General features: G+C 30.6%; 5 protein-coding genes across 6 annotated transcripts; all 5 read left to right on the forward strand.

Annotated features, from left to right (window-relative positions):
* The first annotated feature begins 1,677 nt into the window (after nt 1–1,677).
* On the forward strand, nt 1,678–3,322 carry LOC106776646 (probable polyol transporter 3). Its single transcript, XM_014664125.1, has 2 exons — nt 1,678–1,795; nt 1,938–3,322. The coding sequence occupies exons 1-2, from the start codon at nt 1,690–1,692 to the stop codon at nt 3,320–3,322; spliced, it is 1,491 nt and encodes a 496-aa protein (XP_014519611.1). The 5' UTR covers nt 1,678–1,689.
* A 2,516-nt stretch (nt 3,323–5,838) lies between these two features.
* LOC106776647 (probable polyol transporter 6) lies at nt 5,839–7,458 on the forward strand. The gene is made up of 2 exons (XM_014664126.1): nt 5,839–5,962; nt 6,107–7,458. Exons 1-2 carry the CDS (start codon nt 5,839–5,841, stop codon nt 7,456–7,458), a joined length of 1,476 nt encoding a protein of 491 aa, XP_014519612.1.
* A 1,825-nt stretch (nt 7,459–9,283) lies between these two features.
* Nucleotides 9,284–10,846, forward strand: LOC106776648 (probable polyol transporter 6). Its single transcript, XM_014664127.1, has 2 exons — nt 9,284–9,374; nt 9,456–10,846. Exons 1-2 carry the CDS (start codon nt 9,284–9,286, stop codon nt 10,844–10,846), a joined length of 1,482 nt encoding a protein of 493 aa, XP_014519613.1.
* A 4,652-nt stretch (nt 10,847–15,498) lies between these two features.
* Nucleotides 15,499–17,377, forward strand: LOC106776649 (probable polyol transporter 6). Its single transcript, XM_014664128.2, has 2 exons — nt 15,499–15,699; nt 15,984–17,377. The coding sequence occupies exons 1-2, from the start codon at nt 15,609–15,611 to the stop codon at nt 17,375–17,377; spliced, it is 1,485 nt and encodes a 494-aa protein (XP_014519614.1). The 5' UTR covers nt 15,499–15,608.
* Nucleotides 17,378–19,865: 2,488 nt separating this feature from the next.
* Nucleotides 19,866–22,720, forward strand: LOC106776650 (probable polyol transporter 6). 2 transcript variants are annotated; one of them, XM_022775765.1, is made up of 3 exons: nt 19,866–19,958; nt 20,673–20,863; nt 20,999–22,720. In XM_022775765.1, exons 2-3 carry the CDS (start codon nt 20,779–20,781, stop codon nt 22,390–22,392), a joined length of 1,479 nt encoding a protein of 492 aa, XP_022631486.1. In that variant the 5' UTR covers nt 19,866–19,958; nt 20,673–20,778; the 3' UTR covers nt 22,393–22,720. The 2 variants fall into 2 exon arrangements, with proteins under 2 accessions (XP_022631486.1, XP_014519615.1); XM_014664129.2 differs by having other exon boundaries at nt 20,676–20,863.
* Nucleotides 22,721–23,254: the final 534 nt, after the last annotated feature.

Below are 23,254 nucleotides of genomic sequence, written 5' to 3' on the forward strand. Positions count from 1 at the left end.
ATATATATATATATATATATATATATATATATATATTTCAGTTCAAAATTTAATTACACTGAAATAGTCAAAGGAAATGACAATTTCAATTTCATGCTTTTAAATGAATAAAATTTTAACTTCAGCTGCACAAATAAACATTAGAACATTCAGAATAATTTATGCAACTAAGAATCATATTTTAAACATCTTTAATTCTCAAACCCAATAAATTAAATCCTCATAAACTTTTTTTAAATCCATCATTTAAGCACAAGAATCTCATAAAAAATTTGAATTCTAAAACATAAATGTGGACATAAATATGCACTCATCAGTTGGGGGGTCTGGGGTCGAGTGTCCGGGGTCCAGGGTCGGGGGGGTTGGGGGTCACGAGGTCACTAGGTCGAGGGTCACGGGGTCGATGGTCGGGGGTCACGAGGTCGGGAGGTCGGGTGAGTAATTTAAATTCTCATGAGAAATTCAAATTCTCATCTCATGAGAAATTCAAATTCTCATNTCTCATGAGAAATTCAAATTCTCATCTCATGAGAAATTCAAATTGTCATTTTATAAGGAAATCAAATTCTCATCTCGTAAGAAATTAAAATTCTCATGAGAAATTTAAATTCTCATCTCATGAAAAATTCAAATTCAAATTCAAATGAGTATTTCAAACCCATAAACGAGAATGAAAATTAAGTGAATCAGGCCTTTCCCAATCTCAATCTTTCATAAAAAGTTTCAAACTTTACTTGCAAAAGGAAGTTTGAAACAGAATATAGACCTCGCGTGACAAGGTAAGAATATTCATACAGAGAATCCAATTATACTGAAAAGTTATTATAGGAAATAATTACTTCATATTAAAATCAATTAAATTAAAATCATTGTAGGAAATGACAACTTCAATTCTAAAATAATTGAAGTCGTCACTTAGTATCACGAGTTTTATTGTGTTATTTTTTCAAGAAATTCTAACTGTCGTCATAAAAATGACATTTTCTTTTGATTAGCGTTAATCAAACTAGATATATATGCTTCGATATCTTTACTTCCATGATCTAAAGTTGTTTATAGATATAAGGAGTTCTTCAACACAAAGTTGTGTTTACTCAACATGACTTAACTCTATAGATAATTTCTTTTAAAGGAAACCTAGATTAGTAAATTTGAAATCAAATTGGTCTTCCTAGTTAAAAAGAAAAACGAAAAGAATGTGTGTATTGTGCATGGGGCTAACAAAATGGCACCCAACCTATTATAATGTGAACATTTTTCCTTTTTTCATTTGAAATATATTAAATAGAAATGAAAAACGCTGCCTGTAATAGATTAGCTTGAAACCATACTAGAAATATGATTTGGCTACAACCTTATTTAAATATTGGGTAGAAAGTAACTAATTTGGCAATATTAAAACATACATTGTGAACTTTCATGTGTAAGAAACTTCATGATTATGAAGGGTTAAATACACCCAGCCTTTTATTATATATAGTATATTATGAAATAAAATTCTCACAAAATACGACATTTCAGAGTACGAAGCAACATTTGCCAAAAGAAAAACGATAAAATTCATTGGCGTAATTGTCTGTTTACAGTTTTCTGTTAAAGTGTGTAGGTGAAATGAGGGTAGATCAAAATCTAAAAATGACTGCTACTGCTACTACAGGGGAAGAAAAAAACACAATCGAGCAACTATCCATGGAAAACGGTATTATAGAAAATGGTAACAGTGATGGAAAGCTCAACAAGTATGCCTTTGCCTCAGTCATGGCTGCCTCTATTATCTCTGCAGTATTTGGTTATGGTGAGTAACTCACTTTCTGTCTCTATATAAAGAAGTTTGTGCCAAATATCTTATTAAGAATGTTATTAGATGATGAACATTATTTAAAAATGTTATGCTTTAAAAAACTTGACAGATTATGATAATGAACATTGCTGTGCAGTTATTGCAGTGATGTCAGGAGTACTGGTATTCATAAAAGAAGATCTTCAAATCAATGACTTGCAAGTGCAGCTACTAGCAGGGATGTTACATATATGTGCATTACCTGGATGCATGGCTGCTGGAAGAACATCTGATTACAAAGGTCGTCGTGTCACCATCATTCTATCATGCATCATCTTCTCATTGGGCTCCATTCTAATGGCCTATGGTCCATCCTATCTCATTGTAATGATTGGAAATTGCATTCTAGGAGTTGCCGTGGGTTTTGCACTCATCATTGGACCACTTTATAGTGCAGAGATTTCACCTCCTTCCTACAGAGGCTTTCTCACCTCTCTCCCCGAACTTTCCATCAACATAGGACTCTTGTTTGGCTATGTTTCAAACTTCCTCTTTGAAAAACTGTCCCTCAAACTTGGATGGAGAATCATGGTGGTTCTTCCTGTTCTTCCTTCACTTTGCCTAATCATCCTCATGTTGAAATTGGTAGAGTCTCCAAGGTGGTTGGTCATGCAAGGACGTGTAGGTCAGGCCAGAAAAGTGCTTTTACTAATCTCTAACACAAGGGAAGAAGCTGAACAACGCTTGAAGGAAATAAAAGATGATGTTGGAATCAATGAGAAGTGCGTCCAAGACATTGTGGAGGTTCCAAAGAAAACTCGCAGTGGTGCTGGAGCTCTTAAGGAACTGTTTTGTAAACCTTCACCACCAGTGCGTAGGATACTTATTGCAGCAATTGGAGTTCATGCATTCCTTCAGATTGGAGGAATAGGAGCTATTCTATTGTATGGTCCAAGAATCTTTGAGAGAACAGGAATCACTAACAAGAGCAAGCTCATGCTAACCACAGTAGGTATTGGAGCTACTAAAGTTATATTTTCATTCATATCACTTTTGTTTTTGGATAAAGTTGGGAGAAGGGTTCTCTTTGTGGTTAGTGCAGGAGGAATGGTTTTGACCTTCTTAGGATTAGGGGTTTGCATGACCATAATGGAGTACTCAAGTGAAAATGCAGTTTGGCCAATAAGCTTCACCATTGTTGTCATCTACATCCTTGTGGGTTTTATGACAATTGGAATTGGACCAGCAACATGGGTTTATAGTGCAGAGATTTTGCCCTTGAGGTTCAGGGCACAAGGTCTCGCTGTCTGTGTGACAGTCAACAGAATCACAAATGTTATAGTGCTTACAAGTTTCATTTCAGTGTACAAAAAGATAACAATGGGTGCAACTTTCTTTTTGTTTGCTGCTATCAATGTTTTGGCTTTCGGGTTCTATTGTACTTTGCCTGAAACCAAAGGAAGATCGTTAGAAGATATGGAGACTGTCTTTGGAAAAACATCCCAGTTGGAGATACAAACGAAGCCCCATAGCAACAAATGAAATTTCACATCTTTCCTTTCTTTGTGCCCTAACTAATATATGTAAGAAAAGAGCATGAATTATACCTTTTTGTGGCAGTGTCATGGAAAAACAGAAAAAGAACATGAAGAGGGAGCTTTATATTCGACTTAATAAAGGTTAATATTGATCAAGAAATGTTGTTTTTTTACTAACTGGTGTTTTTTTTTTCCATTAACTATATATAAGTTATATTTTTTTTATGAATATTAATTACATTATGATATATATGAGTAAATAATCTGCATTTTATAAATAATTTGATATTCTTTCATTCCCTAAAATTAAATGTTACATTTTGGTTTCTTTATAATAACTTTATATTTTTAATGCTAGTTGTATTTGAATAAAAAAAAAATCACAACAAATACCGTAAAATTTTTGAAGAAAAGGTTCTAATTTACATTATTTATCGATCAAGGGAAAAATATGTTAACCATTTCTATACTAAGAATGGCAAGAATCAGAAGCACCAATGGAGAAGTATCTTGTGATAATGTAAAATCAATTAAAAGGCACAAAGGAAACTTAACTTAGGAATTTAGGTTAGAAATCTCACATAAATTAAAAAAATAAATAAGATGAAAATATAAATCTATTTTGTTTCTTAATGTTGAATTAAAAATAATATTCTAATATCTTATGTAAGCTTCTTCACGATTTACTGATGTCAAGTGTTTTCTCTTGAAAAACCTCACATGTTTTTTTTTTTTTTTAAATAGAATATAAAGATCAAACAAAAGTTTTCCTTATATTTCTCCTTAAAAAGCCCCACATATAATCTTATTTAAATAAAAAAGGATGAAACAAGATTTTCTAAAAGATATATAATATATGTATTAATAATGTAATTATTTTTACATAATAATTGATTACAAAAATTATTATGTATATGATAAATGTATTAGTTTTATGATAACTATATATTAAAAATTATATTAATAACAAAGTTTTAATTAATTAATGTATTATAGTAACTGTTATTCATATTGATTCGCAAATTTTAATTGAATATTTATTAACTAATGATAAGAGATAGCGTGGGTAAAGAGCAGGAGAGAATGAAAAACATTGTTGAAGGTTTTTTTTTTTTTTATTTATTAATCTGGATTCATTTATTTTTAAATTTATACATCTGAATTACATTTTAAATTAATTATATAAAAGGATTAAGTTGTACATCGTGACAATGATTTCATGAAGAAGTTGGAAATGCATGTACAATTTTATAATTAAAATCGAAATATCTCAGGTGATGATCATAACATTTCAACCTTTTCAATTTTTTTATATTTTATTTAATATTAGTAAAGATGTCAAATCATTGCATAATTTTAATGTAATTTATTTTCAGAAGTCTTCAACTCTATACACAGACTTTAATTAACGGAAATCGCCAATAACATTAACAACTCCAGATGAAATTGAACTTAAATTGAAGTATCAATCACATGTATGATTTTAAAATATTATATATATATATATATATATATATATATATATATATATATATATATGTACAATTTTACTTAACAATAATAATTAATTAAATCAATTAAATTTAATTTTGTTAAAGTCATCACAAAACCTAAAAACGACTTCAATATTATTAAGAAATCATTTCATGACTTCCACACGGTGTCCCATGTTATATGATTTAATCCTTCGTTAATTAATTTAAAATGAAACTCAGATTTTGAAAAAAAATAAAAAAATAGGTAAAAAATGCTCCATAAAAGTCGAAATTCAGAAGTAAATCGGCTATAAGCGAGCTTCTTTGTACTTCTATATTGTGTTATTCCTGTTATATATTGATTTCCATTGTGATCCTGTAACTTCTATTTACAATTTCTTATTCAACAAATATAATTCTATAAATCTATCATCGATCGTATCAATCATTAATATGTTTTACAAAGGTTTATTTTTTTCAAATGAATCAATTTAAGCCGTTTTTAATTGGTTTATCCATTTTTTATTTTGAACTTCCTTTATAAGGTTTGAAAGGTTAAAAATAAAGAAAGATTTTTTTTTTTCTATGGGTTTTGGAAGATATATAGTATACACAAAATGCAATTAACAGGTTCATATTTATATTAAAATTATTTTAACTTCTTAATGCAACTTTCAATAGTTCCTTAATCAAAGAAAATGAGTTGTCAATTCACCTTAAATAATTAAAAGAAAATGCTTTTGCAACTCCAGCAAATTCAAAGGGTAGAGATTTTTTCATTTCCTTTCTGTCTAAGGATTATTTCTGAGTTTTATAAACCACTGCGTTGAAGAGGAGGCCTTTTACAACCACGATAATAATATATGGCAATTTCTTATCAAATACAACCTCTAATGGAATGAAGCAACAATTACTTGCTTAAAGAAAATAATATATAAAGTAATAAACAATTCGTGTCACATCACAGACTCTTATAAACATAAATATTATAGTATAAGTAAAGATTATGACTAATGTTTGAACCCTTTTCAGATCAAAATTAACAATGTCTTCGGAAGATAAAAACACAAACGGACAACTGTTCATGGAAGACAGCCATAGAAGAGTCAACAAGTATGCATGTGCTTCTGTGCTTGCTGCCTGTATTGTTTCTGCTATGTTTGGTTATGGTGAGTACATAAAATGTACTTTATCTCAAACATTGATGTCTCAATGTTTTTTTTTTTTTTTTTTTTTACAGAACTAATATTGTTGCAATTTTTCATGAACCAAACGAATTATATGAGCTTAAAAAACTATCTATTATTCTTTAGTCACAGGAGTGATGAGTGGAGCACTGGTATTCATTCAAGAAGATCTTGGAATCAGTGACCTACAAATACAACTTCTGGTGGGTATGGCGCATTTGTGTGGGCTACCAGGTAGCTTGATCGCAGGAAGAATAGCTGATCATATAGGTCGTCGCTACACCATCATTGTAGCTTGCATCGCCTTCTTATTAGGTTCAGTTCTAATGGGGTATGGCCAACCTTATGCAATCTTAATGATTGGAAATTGTATAGTTGGAGTTGGTGTGAGTTTTGCAATGGTTGTAGCACCACTATATAGTACAGAGATTTCACCTCCTTCTTCCAGAGGGTTTTTTACCTCTCTCCCAACACTTGCCGTCAACACAGGATTCTTGTTTGGATACTTGTCAAACTATTTCTTCGAAAAATTGTCACTGAGACTTGGATGGAGGTTGATGGTGGCTGTTCCTGCAGTTCCTTCACTTTGCCTAATCCTGATCATGCTAAAGCTGGTAGAGTCTCCAAGGTGGTTAGTCATGCAAGGAAAGGTTGGTGAGGCCAGAAAAGTGCTTTTACTAGTATCTAATGCGAAGGAAGAAGCTGAACAAAGGTTGAGGGAAATAAAAAATGTTGTTGGAATTGATGGAAATTGCACCCTAGACATTGTGGAGGTTCCAAAGAAAACTAGTAGCGGAAAAGGAGCTCTGAAGGAGTTGTTTTGTGAAGCTTCACCTGTTGTACGTAGAATACTGTTTTCAGCAGTTGGACTTCATTTATTCCTGAGGCTTGGTGGAAGTGCGGTTATTTTATTGTATGGTCCGAGGGTGTTTGAGAGAACAGGAATCACTGATAAAAGCAAACTGATGCTTGCCAATGTTGGTATAGGAGTGAGCAAAGTTGTTTTTTCATTGATATCAATATTCTTGTCAGATAAATTTGGGAGGAAGTTTCTCTTACTGATTGGTGCTGTAGGTTTGAGTGTGAGCATGTCTGGGTTAGCTGTTTGCTTGACCATAGTGGAAGAATCTAAAGAAAAACTACTTTGGGCACAATATTTGACCATTATTCTTACCTACATCTTTGTGGCTTCTATGTCTATTGGAATAGCACCAATGACATGGGTTTATAGCTCCGAGATATTTCCCCTTAGGTTCAGAGCACAAGGCCTTAGTATTTGCGTGATTGTGAACAGAATTTTTACTGTGGCATTGGTTACAAGTTTCATATCGATTTATAAAGCCATAACAATGGGTGGGACTTTCTTTGTGTATTCGGCTATCAATATTGCGGCTTTGTTTTTCTATACCACTTTGCCTGAAACTAAAGGAAGGTCATTAGAAGATATGGAGACTGTCTTTGAAAGAAATTCTAAGTAAGAGACACAGATGAAGCCTCCAACGATCTCTTGAAACCAAAGATTGATTATTGTTGGTTGATAAGCAATTGTTAATTTTCTGTTATTGTTTTCATTAAGATTTTCGTGTTAGTTTAAACATTCATTCACCATAAGTAATCTGTGCTTTGGAGATGAACCACATGTTTTTCTTTCCAGGCTAGGGCTGTATTTTTTGGCTTGAATTTTGCTTAACACAGATTTTGTGATATTTTGAGAAAGTACATGTATGATTTTTTTCATTGAGTTTATAATACATCATAATATAATTAATAAATAAATAAAGAATTATTAAAAAAATTACCATACCCAATTTGAATATTGAAAATTTTAACACAAAAAAGTTAAAGATAATATTACTGTGTGTTTTCTTAGATTCATTTCCAGTCATACACACTAACTCCTTAATTTGAAAAATAACAGAAGGAATAACAATTGAATTCTGAAATCTATTATGATTTCTTAGTTTCCAAATCATCCAATTAATTATAGTAATAACAATCATTTTAATCACTTTAAATAAATTACTACAAAAAGACTTCATAAACTTGAACAACTAAATCTAAAAAGAAAAACTACAAATTATGAAAAGATTCTTTTAACCATGTTCACAATCATATAACAATAGAACAATGAAAGAATAAATGAGAGATTCAACATTATTATTACAAAAAAACACAACATAAAATCACTCCTTTTTTCTTTAACTTTCAAATCAACAAGTAAACCACCATACAACAACTTTCAAAGAACCAAAGTGTTAAGTGGTAGTACCTCATCCAACTAAATCAAGTTTCTTCAATTCACATTCCATCCCAAAAGAGTAAAACTTTTTGCAACTTTTTTAAATAACCTAGAATTCAATTAGATACATTTCCATCATCATTAACCATTAAAGAAGAAAACGTATATAAACTAACAACAAAATAATGAAAAAAGTTCTAGTGATTATTTGTCCTAATTGAATTAACAACAAAGTATAATCTTATTCTGTTAAAACAAGGAATTCTAATCAATTTAGATATACAAATATCAGAACATGAACCATTATTTCAAAAGTTAACACAATCACCTTTACATAGTATCTAAAAAATATTATGCATCCTTAATATCATACCAAATTAAAGATGATTTAAATAATATATATTTTTGACAAAATTAAACATGTACCAGTGTAATTAAATGTAATAAATAAGCTTTGTTCTCCAATTAAATATTAGTAACTTGTAAATCACTAACCACATAAGATAAACCATTTGCTAACGATCCTATTTGATACTAAATTTAAAAATAAAATTTATTCGTAATAATATTACACACAAAAATAAATAAAAATCAATGTTATCATCCATTTTCTATCACAAAAGTTTTTCGATACTTATTTTGGTAAGGAGTTCATATTTTCTTTATATCCTTTAATCACTTTAAAGCTTTTTATAAAGAAAAAAAATTTGAGTTTATCTCATCGTTCACCTATAGGACCATGCAAAATCTCATCCTATACGAGTCCGAAAGAGTTGTTTGTTTCCATAAAATTTTATAAAAAAACTAGGGTTCAGAGAGGCGGCTTTTACAATGATATACTAATTTATTATGACATTTTTCATAAAAGACAACGTCTCAGATTATGAAGCAACACTTGCTTGCTGAAGAAAAGAAAAGACAATACACGATTCATGCCATGGAATTATGCAAATTATTATCTTTTACTGAATCTACATAAAGATCATCATACTCGATTTTGAACACTTACCAGAGTAAGATTTAAAATATCCTCAGAAGATACAAACGCAAACCGCCAGCAGCTCATGGAAAACAAGGACACTCATAGAAAGCTTAACAACTATGCTTGTGCCTCTGTGTTAGCTGCCTCTACTGTCTCTGCTATATTTGGTTATGGTGAGTGTGTATAGTAAACTATGTATTGCTATATCTAATCACTTATAAATAAAAAAAAAAATATTTTTTTTTATTCTTTAGTGTCAGGAGTGATGAGCGGAGCACTTATATTCATTCAAGAAGATCTTGAAATCAGTGACTTAGAAATACAAGTCCTAGCAGGCATGTTACATTTATGTGCACTACCAAGTAGTTTGGTTGCAGGAAGAACATCTGATTACATAGGTCGCCGCTATACCATCATTCTCGCCTCCTTCGCCTTCTTACTGGGCACTGTTCTGATGGGCTATGGCGCATCTTATCTAATCTTAATGATTGGTAATTGCATTCTTGGAATTGGTGTGGGTTTTGCACTGGTAGTAGCATCAGTTTACAGTGCAGAGATTTCACCTCCTTCTTCCAGAGGCTTTTTTACCTCTCTCCCACAAGTTTCCCTCAACATAGGACTCTTGCTAGGCTACATGGCAAACTATTTCTTCGAAAAATTGTCACTGAAACTTGGATGGAGAATGATGGTGGCCGTTCCTTCAATCCCTTCACTTGTTCTTATCATTCTCATGTTAAAACTGGTAGAGTCTCCTAGGTGGTTGGTCATGCAAGGACGCGTAGGTGAGGCCAGGAAAGTGCTTCTGCTGGTTTCTAATACAAAGGAGGAAGCTGAAAACAGGCTGAGAGAAATAAAAGGTGTTGTTGGAATTGATGAAAACTGCACCCAAGACATCGTGGAGGTTCCAAAGAGAACTCGCAGCGGTGAAGGAGCTCTGAAAGAATTGTTTTGTAATGCTTCACCTTCTGTTCGTAGGATGTTGATTGCAGCCATTGGACTTCATTTGTTCCTACGGATTGGTGGAAGTGGGGGTATTTATTTATACAGTCCAAGGGTTTTTCAGAGAACAGGAATCACTAACAAGAGCAAGCTCATGCTAGCCACTGTCGGCATGGGAGTGAGCAAAGTTGTATCTTCGTTGATATCGATGTTTTTGTCGGATAAATTTGGGAGGAGGATTCTTTTACTGATTAGTGCAACAGGTGTTGTTGTCAGCCTATTAGGGTTGGGTTTTTGCTTGAGCATAGTAGAACATTCGAAGGAAAAAGTAGTGTGGGCATCGAGTTTTACCATTATTCTTACCTACTTGTTTGTGGGTTTTATGTCTATTGGGATAGGACCAGTTACATGGGTTTATAGCTCTGAGATATTACCCCTTAGGTTCAGAGCTCAAGGTCTTGGTTTATGTGTGGTTCTGAACAGAATTACTACTGTGATAGTGGTTACAAGCTTCATTTCAATTTACAAAGCAATTACAATGGGTGGGATTTTCTTTCTGTTTGCTGCTATCAATGCTTTTGCTTTGTGTTTCTACTATACCTTGCCAGAAACTAAAGGAAGATTATTAGAAGATATGGAGATTGTCTTTGAGAAAAACTCTAAGTTGGAGATACAAATGAAGCCCCACAGCAGCAACCTTCAGTAGCTTTGTCGCTAGCTATGCATTAGGAAATTCAGAATCATGTTTTTATGTTGTGATTACTGAACAAGACACAATTTATTTATTCAAATCTGATAGTAATCAAAATCCAAAATGAATGAAAGATCAATTTATGTTTTAGATAAGAAAAATAATGTATACTTATTACATGATTTTTTTTTCTATCCCTCTTTTCTTATCAGATCACATAACTAACAAACTTATAATTGTTAAACTTTCTCTCATTGTTAATACACACTTTTGATGTCCTGAAATCAATAGTCTTAGATATAGGAGTTAAAATGATCAGACGACCTATTATGGGTTAATCACTTAATGAGTCAAATTAATCCGACTCATTTATTAACAAGTCAGAAAAATTTGAATCCGACTCGATTCAGGGTACGTTGATGAGTTAAACAACTTGACTTACTGACTCATTTGATTACAATTTTTTTAAAATAAAAAAATTACAAACTTTTTGTAATTCAAATATAAATAATGTAATTCAAATATAAATAAATACTACTCCCAAAATGATGTTAAACTCAATACAATTCAAAATAAAAAAAAATACAATATAATCCACGTATAATGAGTCGGATGGTAATTTTTAGGATTTTATAAAATAATAAATTAATAAAAATAAAATTAGATGGATTTGTGGGTCAATCCGACTTACCATGAGTTCAACCTGGATGAACGAGATTTAAATGAGTCGGATTAAAAATTGATCCACATAAAAAAAATACATTTTTTTAATCTAACCCGTATAAAAATGTGGTTATCCAAGTTGATTAGTGGATTATAATCCATTTTGACAGCTCTAACAGTAAAATAAAATATATTAAGTTTTACACCTAATTTGAAAAAAGATTTTTACATAACTTTTTATAATTTTGTCTGATAATTTAAGAAAAAAAAGTATTTAACTCTTTAAATATATTATTTTGAAAGAGACTTAATTTCCCATCATTCTCTCTCCTATACCTAATCCGTAAGACAATTTTTACTCTTTTTTGGACCATCTATATGAAAACTCAATGAGGTTTAAAATTCTTAACAAAATATCTTTTTATTTTTTTATAATTGGAAAAAAGTTCAAATAAAAACTAGTGTTGACTAATTAGTGATCGTGTAAATTGCTTAAAATGAAAAGGAGGCGAATAAAAGTTATAGCCACTATTTCTGTTAGCCTATTCAACTAATCGATTTGATTTTATTCTTCCATCTTTTTAACTTTCCAAAAAATATCATAAGCCAACTTCTTTATTCTGTGAGTGGGAGTAGTTATTAAACATTATTTTCTTTCCAAACTAACAGTTGTTTAAAATTATAACACGATACCTAAGAATATATCTTTTATAAAAAATATTTTTATTTTATAAGCACATTTATGTCTTTTCCGATATAAATGTATTAATTATTTTAATTACGTATAAGAATATTAATAAAAATACTATGAAAAACTAAAATAACTATAATTGAGTTTTAAAGTTTATGCTGATAAAAAAATAGTGAGATTAAAAGTAAAAACTAAAAAAATGATTAGTTCACAGATGAAAGAAATATGACCAATTTGGTTTTTTATACGACATCCAAGACATTAAAGATATTTGTGAACAAGACTTAAAAAAACATGTTAATTTGTTTAGTATAATTAAAATAAGGGAAAAAAGTGTAAATCAACATAGGTCCTGTTATTGATATTTTAAAGATATTTAATAACAATGAAATGAGATATTTTAAAAAAGTATTAATCAAAGATATTTAATAACAATAAGTATTTTATTACGGAAACATGAGTCCATCTATTTAAGAAATAAACACAATTTTTTATCCAAAAATTAATAAAATTTTCACCTTTATACATTTGTTCTATTTTTTTTATCATTAGGCTCACGAATAATATGATCTCGTTAAGGTGATGAGATTTTTTTACGTCAGTTTGACCAAGTGTTGTGTAAACTAAAAAGTTTGATGAAAAATCACTGTCATGGAAAATGGAGCCACAAGTGGACAACGCATAAGGTGGAATTTAGGCCATTCTTACAAATTAAATCGTTCAAAAATAGGATAATAATAATAATATTAAGGTTTAATTGCTTCTTTTGTCTCTAGTTTGGTTGAAGTGTGTCAAATTCGTCCCTCTTTTAGAAAAATGTCAATTTCGTCGTCATATAGAAAAAATTTGTATCAATCAAGTCATCTTCCTTAAAAATCATTACTTTCAAACTCACTTTATCCACTACAAAATCAGGGATAGAACCCATGAAGTGGTTATTATTCAAAACTCACTTTAAGTTTTTAACACTATTAGTTTGTTTTTAACGGAGATGCTTTGATTGACACAAATTTTTTCTATATAGAGACGAAATTGACATTTTTCTAAAATGAGAACAATTTTGACATACTCCAACCAAACTGGAAACAAAATAAACAATTAAATCTAATATTAAAAAGTTTAGTAGAATTACGTGAGTGCATGATGATGCATGCTTTGCAATTCTCATATGGAATGAAATCCTAAAAAGCTAGCAGTGGTGGATAAATTTAAGTCTATTTTTATAAAATCAATACTAATATCAGAAAAGCAGATTCTCCAAATATCTGGATATCAATAAATAACACTTTGATAATTTTAAGAAGAGGAAAATGAATAAACTAAATTTATTTAACTTTTTTCTTAAAAAGAACTAAATTAAATTGATGAAAAATTAAGAGACCCTTAAAATTATTAAAATAATTACAAGCATCCGTTTTTTGTTTACAAATAATTTTTTCTTCTTTTCTTGGAATCTTCTATAAAAGATAATTATATATTCGAGAAATTGTTATCAACTAAACACGATTATATGAAAAAAATAGAGACTAACTGATTACTAAATTTGAACTACAAGAAATGTAATATAATATTGATATATTCCTTTGACATGTGTAAATCATGATCTTTTTTAGAAGTGAAAGTAAAGCAAAGACATATGTTACACATTACAGTTGTTATAGTTTATTCATTTTCCTCTCCTTAAAATCATCATTTGTGTTTCTTGGTGTGAATTCATCTTCGGATTTGGATAAATATTAGTGCGAAACTAAGTTTCAAACAATAATTATTTTGGCTCCATCATTATGTAAAGTCTCTTTTCTAAGCCTATGAACAGGAAAAAGTGATGTGCTATATCTGTTGCCTCGTTGACCTATTGAAACGTCCAAAAGCCACGTTCTGTTTGTGGTGGAAAATTGCAATTATAGTATATTTTATCAATTTTTTTAATAATTTTTTTATAATGAGCAATGTATTATTATTTTATTGATTTGCATAAATTTATTTTTAAAAAAATATTTGAAACAAATTAATTATAAATATGTATTGTAAAAATAAATTGTTAAAAAAATATTTTTCAATTGCAAGTAACAAACAAGACAGATACTATAATTCCAAAAGAAAAAAAAAAAGAAAACAACATTATTCTTCACTAAACATTTAGTATTTAATTATTTTATTAATATAATTTTTTAATACAAATTTAATCACTTATAATAATATGAATTTATAGTTGTAGAATGATATATTTTATTGATAAGTTATTTTTAGTGACAATACGTATTAAGATGCTATTACGTGAATATGAATTTATATATATATATATATATATATATATATATATATATGTATGTATGTATGTATGTATATGTGTGTGATGGTGTTTGTTTTTTATATTTCATTTCTAATATTTTTTAATAAATACACAAACCAAAATCAATGCATATATAAATATAAATTTAGAACTAGTTTATAAGAAATTAAATAACACACTCTGAGTACTCTTCATCCTCATCTTGTTAATCTATTATAAAATTATAAAAATTGCATCAAATATACTTCCACAACACATCCTATGACTTTTCAACAAAGAAAATTATAAAAAGGGATAACCTTACCCTCCATTTTAGTTTAGAATTGTTTTTTTCAAACATAAATATATGAAAAAACTAATACTACAGTAGATAAACTTAAATCTAAAAAGTTTATTGATAATTTTGTTTAAGTTTTATTTTATTAATTTCGACCATTAATATTTGTTTCATAGATATAAGATAAAGATTAGTAATTTCTATCATTTAGATATATATTATTTTGTCAGTATAAAAATAGATTAAATAATTATTTATTTTGAGTAAATTAATATTTTTTTAATTTTAATTTTTATTTGATCTAAGTTCTATTTCATTAAAAGAGTATCAAATTTTAAAGAGTGTCAAAAGTTAAATGAAAATCACTTTGATAGACACGTCTTATTATTTGTTGTTGGAAGTTTTATATCAATTAAATATATACGAGACTAATTTATAATATATAAGTGTGATAAATTTCACTTTAAAATTGGTTTTATAAAGTTGAGTTAGATTTAATGAGAAGTAAACGTTAGACTTAAAATTTAATTTCTAATATTTTTTTTTTTACAAATATTTGTCTAATTCTTCATCTTGTAATCCCAATTTATCAAATATCTTCTGCTCTAGAGTGGTGAGACCCATCAGACCCAGCTTTCACTGTTCATCCAATAAGAAGAGGAGATGCGTCGGTGTCTTCCGCTTCTATATAAACAGGCAAAAAGAATTAAGAAGAGCATATAATTGTTTTAGCTAGCGCTCAGACTCGTGTTCCAGTTTAGTTCAAGACACGAGAGAAAGAGCGTGATAATAGTTTAGAAAAAGGTAGTCAGAAAGGAAGAAAAAAACCTTCGTAGAGAGAGTACTACATGTCATGGAGATACGTGGTGAAAAAGAGCAGTTTAACAAATATGCTTTTGCATGTGTTTTAGTCGCTTCCATGATATCCATTATATTTGGATATGGTAATATTCAATTTACTACTTTCTTTTATCTGCAAAACAGCATACTGTACATCTGTTACAGAGATATTCGAAATTAGTGTTTATATTAATTATGTTTAACGCTCGTGTTGTATTTATCAGAGGAATCGCATATAAAATACATACAAAGATTATTCTTTTGAAGCGAAATAAATAAAAAAAATATTGTTAAAACCACTTGGTTGGTAACATATTGAATGCTAAATTATGTGGCATTTCATGGCTGGGCCTAGCTAAAAGTTTGATACCTGTGTACATAATTTCAGATACCGGTGTTATGAGTGGAGCCATGATATTCATAAAGGAGGAGTTTGGAACCAGCGACACCCGACAAGAAATTCTTGCAGGCATCTTAAACCTTTGTGCATTGGTAGGTTCTTTAGCTGCAGGAAGAGCCTGTGATTACTTCGGTCGACGCTACACAATCTCTGTAGCCTCTTTCCTTTTCATGACGGGTTCAATTCTCATGGGATATGGTCCAAACTACGCAATTCTTATGCTGGGAAGGTGTGTTGCGGGAATTGGCGTGGGTTTTGCCCTTATGATAGCGCCGGTTTATTCTGCAGAAATCTCCTCGGCTAAATCCCGAGGCTTTCTAGCTTCCCTCCCTGAGCTTGGTATTGGTATTGGAATTTTACTTGGCTACGTTGCAAACTATTTCTTAGGTAAGTTGAGTTTGAAGGTTGGGTGGAGATTGATGCTTGGTATTGCAGCAGTTCCTTCACTTGTTCTGGCTTTAGGCATTCTCTTAATGCCCGAGTCTCCAAGGTGGTTGGTGGTGCAAGGCCATTTGGGAAAAGCCAAGAAAGTTTTGTTGAAAGTTTCAAATACCGAACAAGAAGCTGAGCTTCGGTTCAAGGATATTAAGATTGCTGCTGGGATAATTGACGAGAATTGCTCTGAAGAAACAGTTAAGCTAGCAGAAAAGAACAATGGTGAAGGGGTTTGGAAAGAGTTGCTTCTGAGACCATCTTCTTCTGTTCGGTGGATGCTGATTGCAGCTGTGGGGGTTCACTTTTTTCAGCATGCTACTGGAATTGAAGCTGTGATGCTCTACAGTCCAAGAATCTTTAAGAAAGCAGGTGTTACCACTAAGGACAAGCTCCTGCTCACAACGATTGGAGTAGGCGTTACAAAAATCATTTTTTTGACCATAGCCACATTTTTTCTTGACAGAGTTGGGAGAAGACGCCTCTTGCTTTCAAGTACTGGAGGAATGGTTTGTAGTCTTGCAGTATTAGGATTCAGCCTGACCATGGTTCAGAGTTCCGAGGAAAAGGTCTTATGGGCCTTGACCCTCAGCATAGTGGCTACTTACTCATTTGTTGCTTCCTTTAATATGGGACTTGGACCTGTGACATGGGTGTACAGCTCAGAGATTTTTCCTCTCAAGTTGAGAGCACAAGGAGTGAGTATTGGAGTTGCAGTTAACAGAGTTATGAATGCTGCAATTGCCATGAGTTTTATTTCAATCTACAAAACACTCACCATAGGAGGTGCCTTTTTCATGTTTGCTGCTATATCTATATTGGCTTTGTTCTTCTTCTACTTTTTCCTGCCTGAAACCAAGGGCAAGGCCTTGGAAGAGATGGAGATGGTCTTCAGCAAACACTACAGTAGAAATGTACCTGCTGAAACTGATCTGAGGCAGAACGTGTAAGTGTGGTGACACAGTATCAGAGAGAGAGAGAATGTTTGTCTACTTGCATTAAATATAGGGTAGTACTACTGTGACATAGTTACGATCATTTAACACTGCAAAATGATAATAATCTTTTAAATATTGCGTAATTTGATTGGTTAAAAAAATTTATAAAGATTGTGTAATTTGATTAATTAAAAAAGTTTATAAAATTTGTTGTGTATCACTTGAATTTGATTAGTTAAAAAAGTTTAGAAAATTTTTTTTTATTAATAATTTTTTAATAACGCATATGTAACAGTTTGATTACTTTATTTTAAATATTTTTTTAAACATGAATTTAAATAAATTAATAAATTAATTATACGTGTCTTAATTATAAAAAAATTATCAAAATATCATTATTCAATATTTTAAAATATTTTGCACGTGAGCATGAGTAAGTGGCTAGAGTAAAAAGGAAAATGATACTTTAACATTATTTTTTTACACCATTTTAATACTGTACACGTGTCAAAATGTGATTGAATAATTTCAAATTAAAAAGGTTAAGGCAGAGGTATATTTGGAAGAGAAAAACCAAAGTTTGTTTTTTTAATTTGAAATCGTCCAACTACATTTTGACACGTGTGCAGTGTTAAAATGGTATCAAAAAATAGTGTTAAAATATCATTTTCCGAATAAAAACCCAAAACATGATTTTAACTGGACATTGCTGATTACAGTTGGAGAGAAAAGAAAGAGAATCCTGATTATTAGAGAGTTGAATTAGTCGTAGTTGCTCATGACGCAACACACAAGGATTGTGCCAACCAACTCTTTTTATTTTAGAAAGTTCCATCAACACCACTAAAATTTTCTATTTCTATCTAACACCTAATAAAACCTGATACTTTTGAGCGGTCGTATTTGACGCAAGAAAACGACGGTTAAATAATAGTATTATAATTATAATTATATTATTTTTTTAATTTAAAATAATAATTATATTATTATATTATTAAAAACCGGGTCAAATGTTTTTTTAAGACGTGTCAAACTAACTTTTCCTAATACTTTTACTTTGTTTTAACCTGTCAAAACAGTATATATGTGTTTACTTTTCTTTTATACTATAAAAAAATGATCAAATTATGATTATAAAAATAAATATAAATGACTTTACAATTTAATTGTAAATAATTTTTATTTATTTATTTTAAAATGGTTAAATTTAAAAAAAAAATGTCATTTAAAAGGTAACATTAGAAAGATAAATGTGAACACGAGTAATTATATATATATATATATATATATATATATATATATATATATATATATACACACACTCATAGATTTAATTTTTTAAATTATTTTATATTTTTAAATAAAAAATTAGTTTTATTAGTATTGTAAAGTAAAAATTGGTAGAAATAAGTGCCCATTTTATTTTATAAAGCAAATAGATGAAAGTAAAGTGTAAATAATAATGTGTTCAAGATTTTTAAGAGAGTTAAATTAATATATTACATTGTTTTCGTCCTTGACATAGACATATTAAATAACACAAGATTAATTAAATTCTTTCATTATGAAAGAGTTCATACATATGTCTATTACAACAATATATACATATAGTTCAAAATTTATGTGGATATATAAATGAGTACCGATATATGGACACGCTTATGTCTCGGTGTTAATGACATCTATTTGACACATGTTTTTTTAATAAATTTTATCTTTTTTTCTTCCAAAATTATCTTATAATCTTTAATGAATATTTTAAAAAATGAGACTCACTCGTATCATTTGAATATAAAAGAAATTGAATGTGTCAAAGTATTATTTTTGTTTATAAATATATAAATAATTTTTCATACTCATTATATTGATAAAGGTTTTCGTCTGAACAAACAATTTTATTTCAATCAATAAGAACTTTCAAGTTATTGCTAAAATATTTCTACCTATATATTCAGTATCTCCATAAAATCATACGTAATTTAATATATTCTTATAAAATAATAATTTTTGTACCGTTAACTAAAATTTATTAACTTTAATAAATTTTCAAAAATCTTAACTATAACTATAGGTAAATAGTTGTAAAATAAAAAGAATAGGAGATAGTATAGGAAAAAAGTACTAGTATGCGCTTTTTTTTGTGTGCAAAACTAACGAGTATGTTTTGACAAACTAAAAGTAATAAAGCTAGGTTAAGTTTATATTTGCAAAATGTTTTTAAATATTGATTATAGCAACTGATTTTAATTTTGTGGCGCACAAGAGATAATTGAATTCAGTTGTTTAAGGTAGGTAGTTATTATGTTGTGGATAATACTGTCGAGTCGTTATTTCCGATCCCGTTTTTATTTGAACGGATATATTCTATTTGTTACCATATCAGTTAAAACCTGAGCTGAAATCTTCAACATCCTACTCCTACACTCTTGCGGATCTCTTATCTTCGGCCTATTAAAGAGCACCATTCTCTTGTTATCCTTACCAAATCATCGAACACTCTGATCATTACTCAATCACGAATGACAATGACGCAATTCACATGAAGAACAAAGACTAATCTGTTGACGACCTGTTTTTTTGTTCAGAAAAAAAGGTGCAATTCACTCTTCTTTCATCATTGAATATATGTATGTATATTTTACATAGATAATGCTTCTCAAGTTAAGTCTCTGTTAACGACGCATGTGTAAGCTTTTAACAAAAGTGTTCAAAATTTTCAGAAGAATCAAACTCAATATGTGTCAAAACCAAAGGACACTCCATTGATGTTATGTTATTTGAAGGAATGATTTTGTTCTGCTCAGTCGTTTAATTTTACCTCATTCAATTTTAGATTGTTATGCATAATAATTACATTCATTTTTATAACTTTTAAATTATTTTAGTTATCAGTACATTAATTCAGTTTCAGATTTTGTTTCATGCTCAAATCTCAATACCACTATTTTTGGTTAACATTTCATGTTTATTTGTTGGCAAAATCCGATGCCTATGATTTTCAATTAATCATATTTATTACATTAATTATTACAACAAATAAAATATATTTTTACGGTTTTTTTTTTATTTATGAATAAAATGATTTTTTATCCATTGTTATAATACATACAAAAAAATCATTCCCTGTGGATTTTAAATTGGTTAAAATTTCATGATTACTTGGAAACAAATCAAAATGTCTTGTATTTTCGATTAATCATATGTTTATTACATTGCTTTACCATAAAGTAACACCTTCAGCTTCTCATTAGAAGTTGATCAATCAGCCATGACGTTATATTTAATGTAAACATGTTTCAAATTGAAGAAGGTACATTGTTTGGTTGGCCAGCCCTCAAAGTCATCGTAAGAAGCAAGAGAACAAAGATTATTACCCATTACTCAGATAACTGACTAAGCACAAAAACATCATCATGGAACAAGGTAGTCGCAAAGGTTCAAGATATGCTGTTTTATGTTCGGTGGTCAATTCCATGATAACCATCATATTTGGCTATGGTATATTCATTTCCTTCTCACTTCTTTCATTTCTTCCATTCTTTCCTGTGCATTCTTCACACACTGTCATATTATGCTAAAAATAGTATTATATATAGTGTTTCTGACTGAGTTGCAAATGAACGTGATTTTTAGACACTGGAGTTATGAGTGGAGCACTGATATTCATAAGGGAGGAGCTAGGAATCAGTGACACCCAACAAGAAGTTCTTGCAGGCATCTTAAACGTTTGTGCATTGGTAGGGTCTTTACTTGCAGGAAGGACCGCTGATATCGTTGGTCGACGGTGGACAATTTGCTTAGCATCCATCCTTTTCTTGGTTGGTTCAGTACTCATGGGATACGGACCAAACTACGGAATGGTGTTAGCGGGAAGGTGTGTGGCGGGTGTTGGAGTGGGTTTTGCTCTTTTGATAGCACCGATTTATTCTTCAGAAATCTCCTCTGCTGAAGCCCGAGGCTTTGTAGCTTCCCTACCTGAGCTTTGTATCGGCATTGGAATTTTACTGGGTTACGTGACGAACTACATAATGGGGAAATTATTGCCTTTGAAGCTTGGATGGAGATTGATGCTTGGAATTGCAGCAGTTCCTTCACTTGCTTTGGCTGTGGGCATTTTCGCAATGCCGGAGTCTCCGAGGTGGTTGGTGGTGCAAGGCAAGTTAGGAAAAGCAAAGAAAGTTCTATTAAAAGTTTCAGATAGTGAAGAAGAAGCCGAGCGTCGGTTCAGGGAGATAAAAGGTGCTGCTGGGATTGACGAGGATTGCAATGAGGAAACGGTTAAAGTCTCTCGAAAGAGCTCTGGTGATGGGGTTTGGAAAGAGCTGATTTTGAGGCCCACTTATCCCGTTCGCAGGATGTTGATTGCAGCAGTGGGGATTCACTTTTTTGAGCATGCCACTGGAATCGAAGCTGTTATGTTATACAGTCACAGAATCTTCAGGAAAGCTGGTGTTACCACTAAGGACAAGCTTTTGCTCGCCACCATTGGAGTAGGCGTTACAAAAGTCTCTTGCTTGATAATGGCCTCCTTTTATCTTGACAGGGTTGGAAGACGCCGCCTCTTGTTTATAAGCACTACAGGAATGATTTTTAGCCTTACCTTGTTGGGATTCAGCTTGACAATGGTGGAGAAGTCTCATGTGAAGCTGGAGTGGGCCTTGGTTCTTAGCTTGGTGTTTACTTATGTATATGTTGGATTTTTCAATCTTGGACTTGCACCTGTCACATGGGTGTATGGCTCAGAGATTTTCCCTCTGAGGTTGAGAGCACAAGGAGCAAGTATAGGAGTTGCAGTCAACAGACTCACCAATGCTTCTATTTCCATGTCTTTTATTACAATCTATAAAGCAATCACTATAGGGGGTACCTTTTTCTTGTTTGCTGGTTCAGCTGTTCTGGCTTTGCTCTTCTTCTACTTTTTCTTGCCCGAAACCAAGGGCAAGGCCTTGGAAGAGATGGAGATGGTTTTCAGCAAAAAGGGTCAAAGGAATGCAACTGCAGAAACCGAACCCGGCCAGAATTTGTAGTCTGTGTTTCTTCCAACTTGTTGCTCAAGCTTTTGAGGGGCATCTCAACTGAAAATAATTGCATTAAAAACTGCTTGAAAGACGTCAACCAAGTCTATAAAGTTTGTTCCTTTCAATTGTCACCATCAGTTATACCTCTGTCTCAGTGCAATGCAAGTCCCTCAACAATAACCACCTATTATTGGACTCTCTTTAGTTGTTTAAGTTTCTTTTTTTTTTTTTAAGTGTGTATATTTTCATCAGCAGCAGATCAAATAATGTATATCTGATTTCCAGTAGCAATAAAATATTCAGTTTAGTTCATATTCAAGGATTCAAATAATTAAATTAAAGTTATTAATTAAAACTATATATCAGTGACACTTTGTTATATATAACAAATTTAATTCATTAAATTTATTATTCCAATAAACTTTATTTAATGATAAAGGTTTTTCATTAGTATTTCTATTAATTAATATAATAAGATAAGATGAATCAGTGAGACTGTTATTATTATTAGAATAGCTATAGCACCCCTCCTCTCATATATATTCATCCCAGAAAATGATAACGAGTTTCCATTTCAATGTTTCTACATTTTTCTTTTACATAAACAGAGATTTAGGCTGTGTTTGAAATTTCCTTTTCACAACACTCTGAATGAAAAAATAAAACAATTTCTAATGTAAAATATTAAAAAAAAAATTTTTGACACGACTAAATTTGTTTGTATTCATTTCATATTATTTTAACTTATTTTTTATTTTCTTCTTTCTTAAAGTGAAATAAATATAACACTGTCATACCATTAATCATATTAAAAGGACAGTAATTGACAATAGGAAGAAAAACTTACATACTAAAACTTAGAAAAGTAATA

The sequence above is a fragment of the Vigna radiata genome, chromosome 11 (genome assembly GCF_000741045.1).
Source record: "Vigna radiata var. radiata cultivar VC1973A chromosome 11, Vradiata_ver6, whole genome shotgun sequence".
In the NCBI taxonomy this organism is placed as follows: Eukaryota; Viridiplantae; Streptophyta; class Magnoliopsida; order Fabales; family Fabaceae; genus Vigna; species Vigna radiata.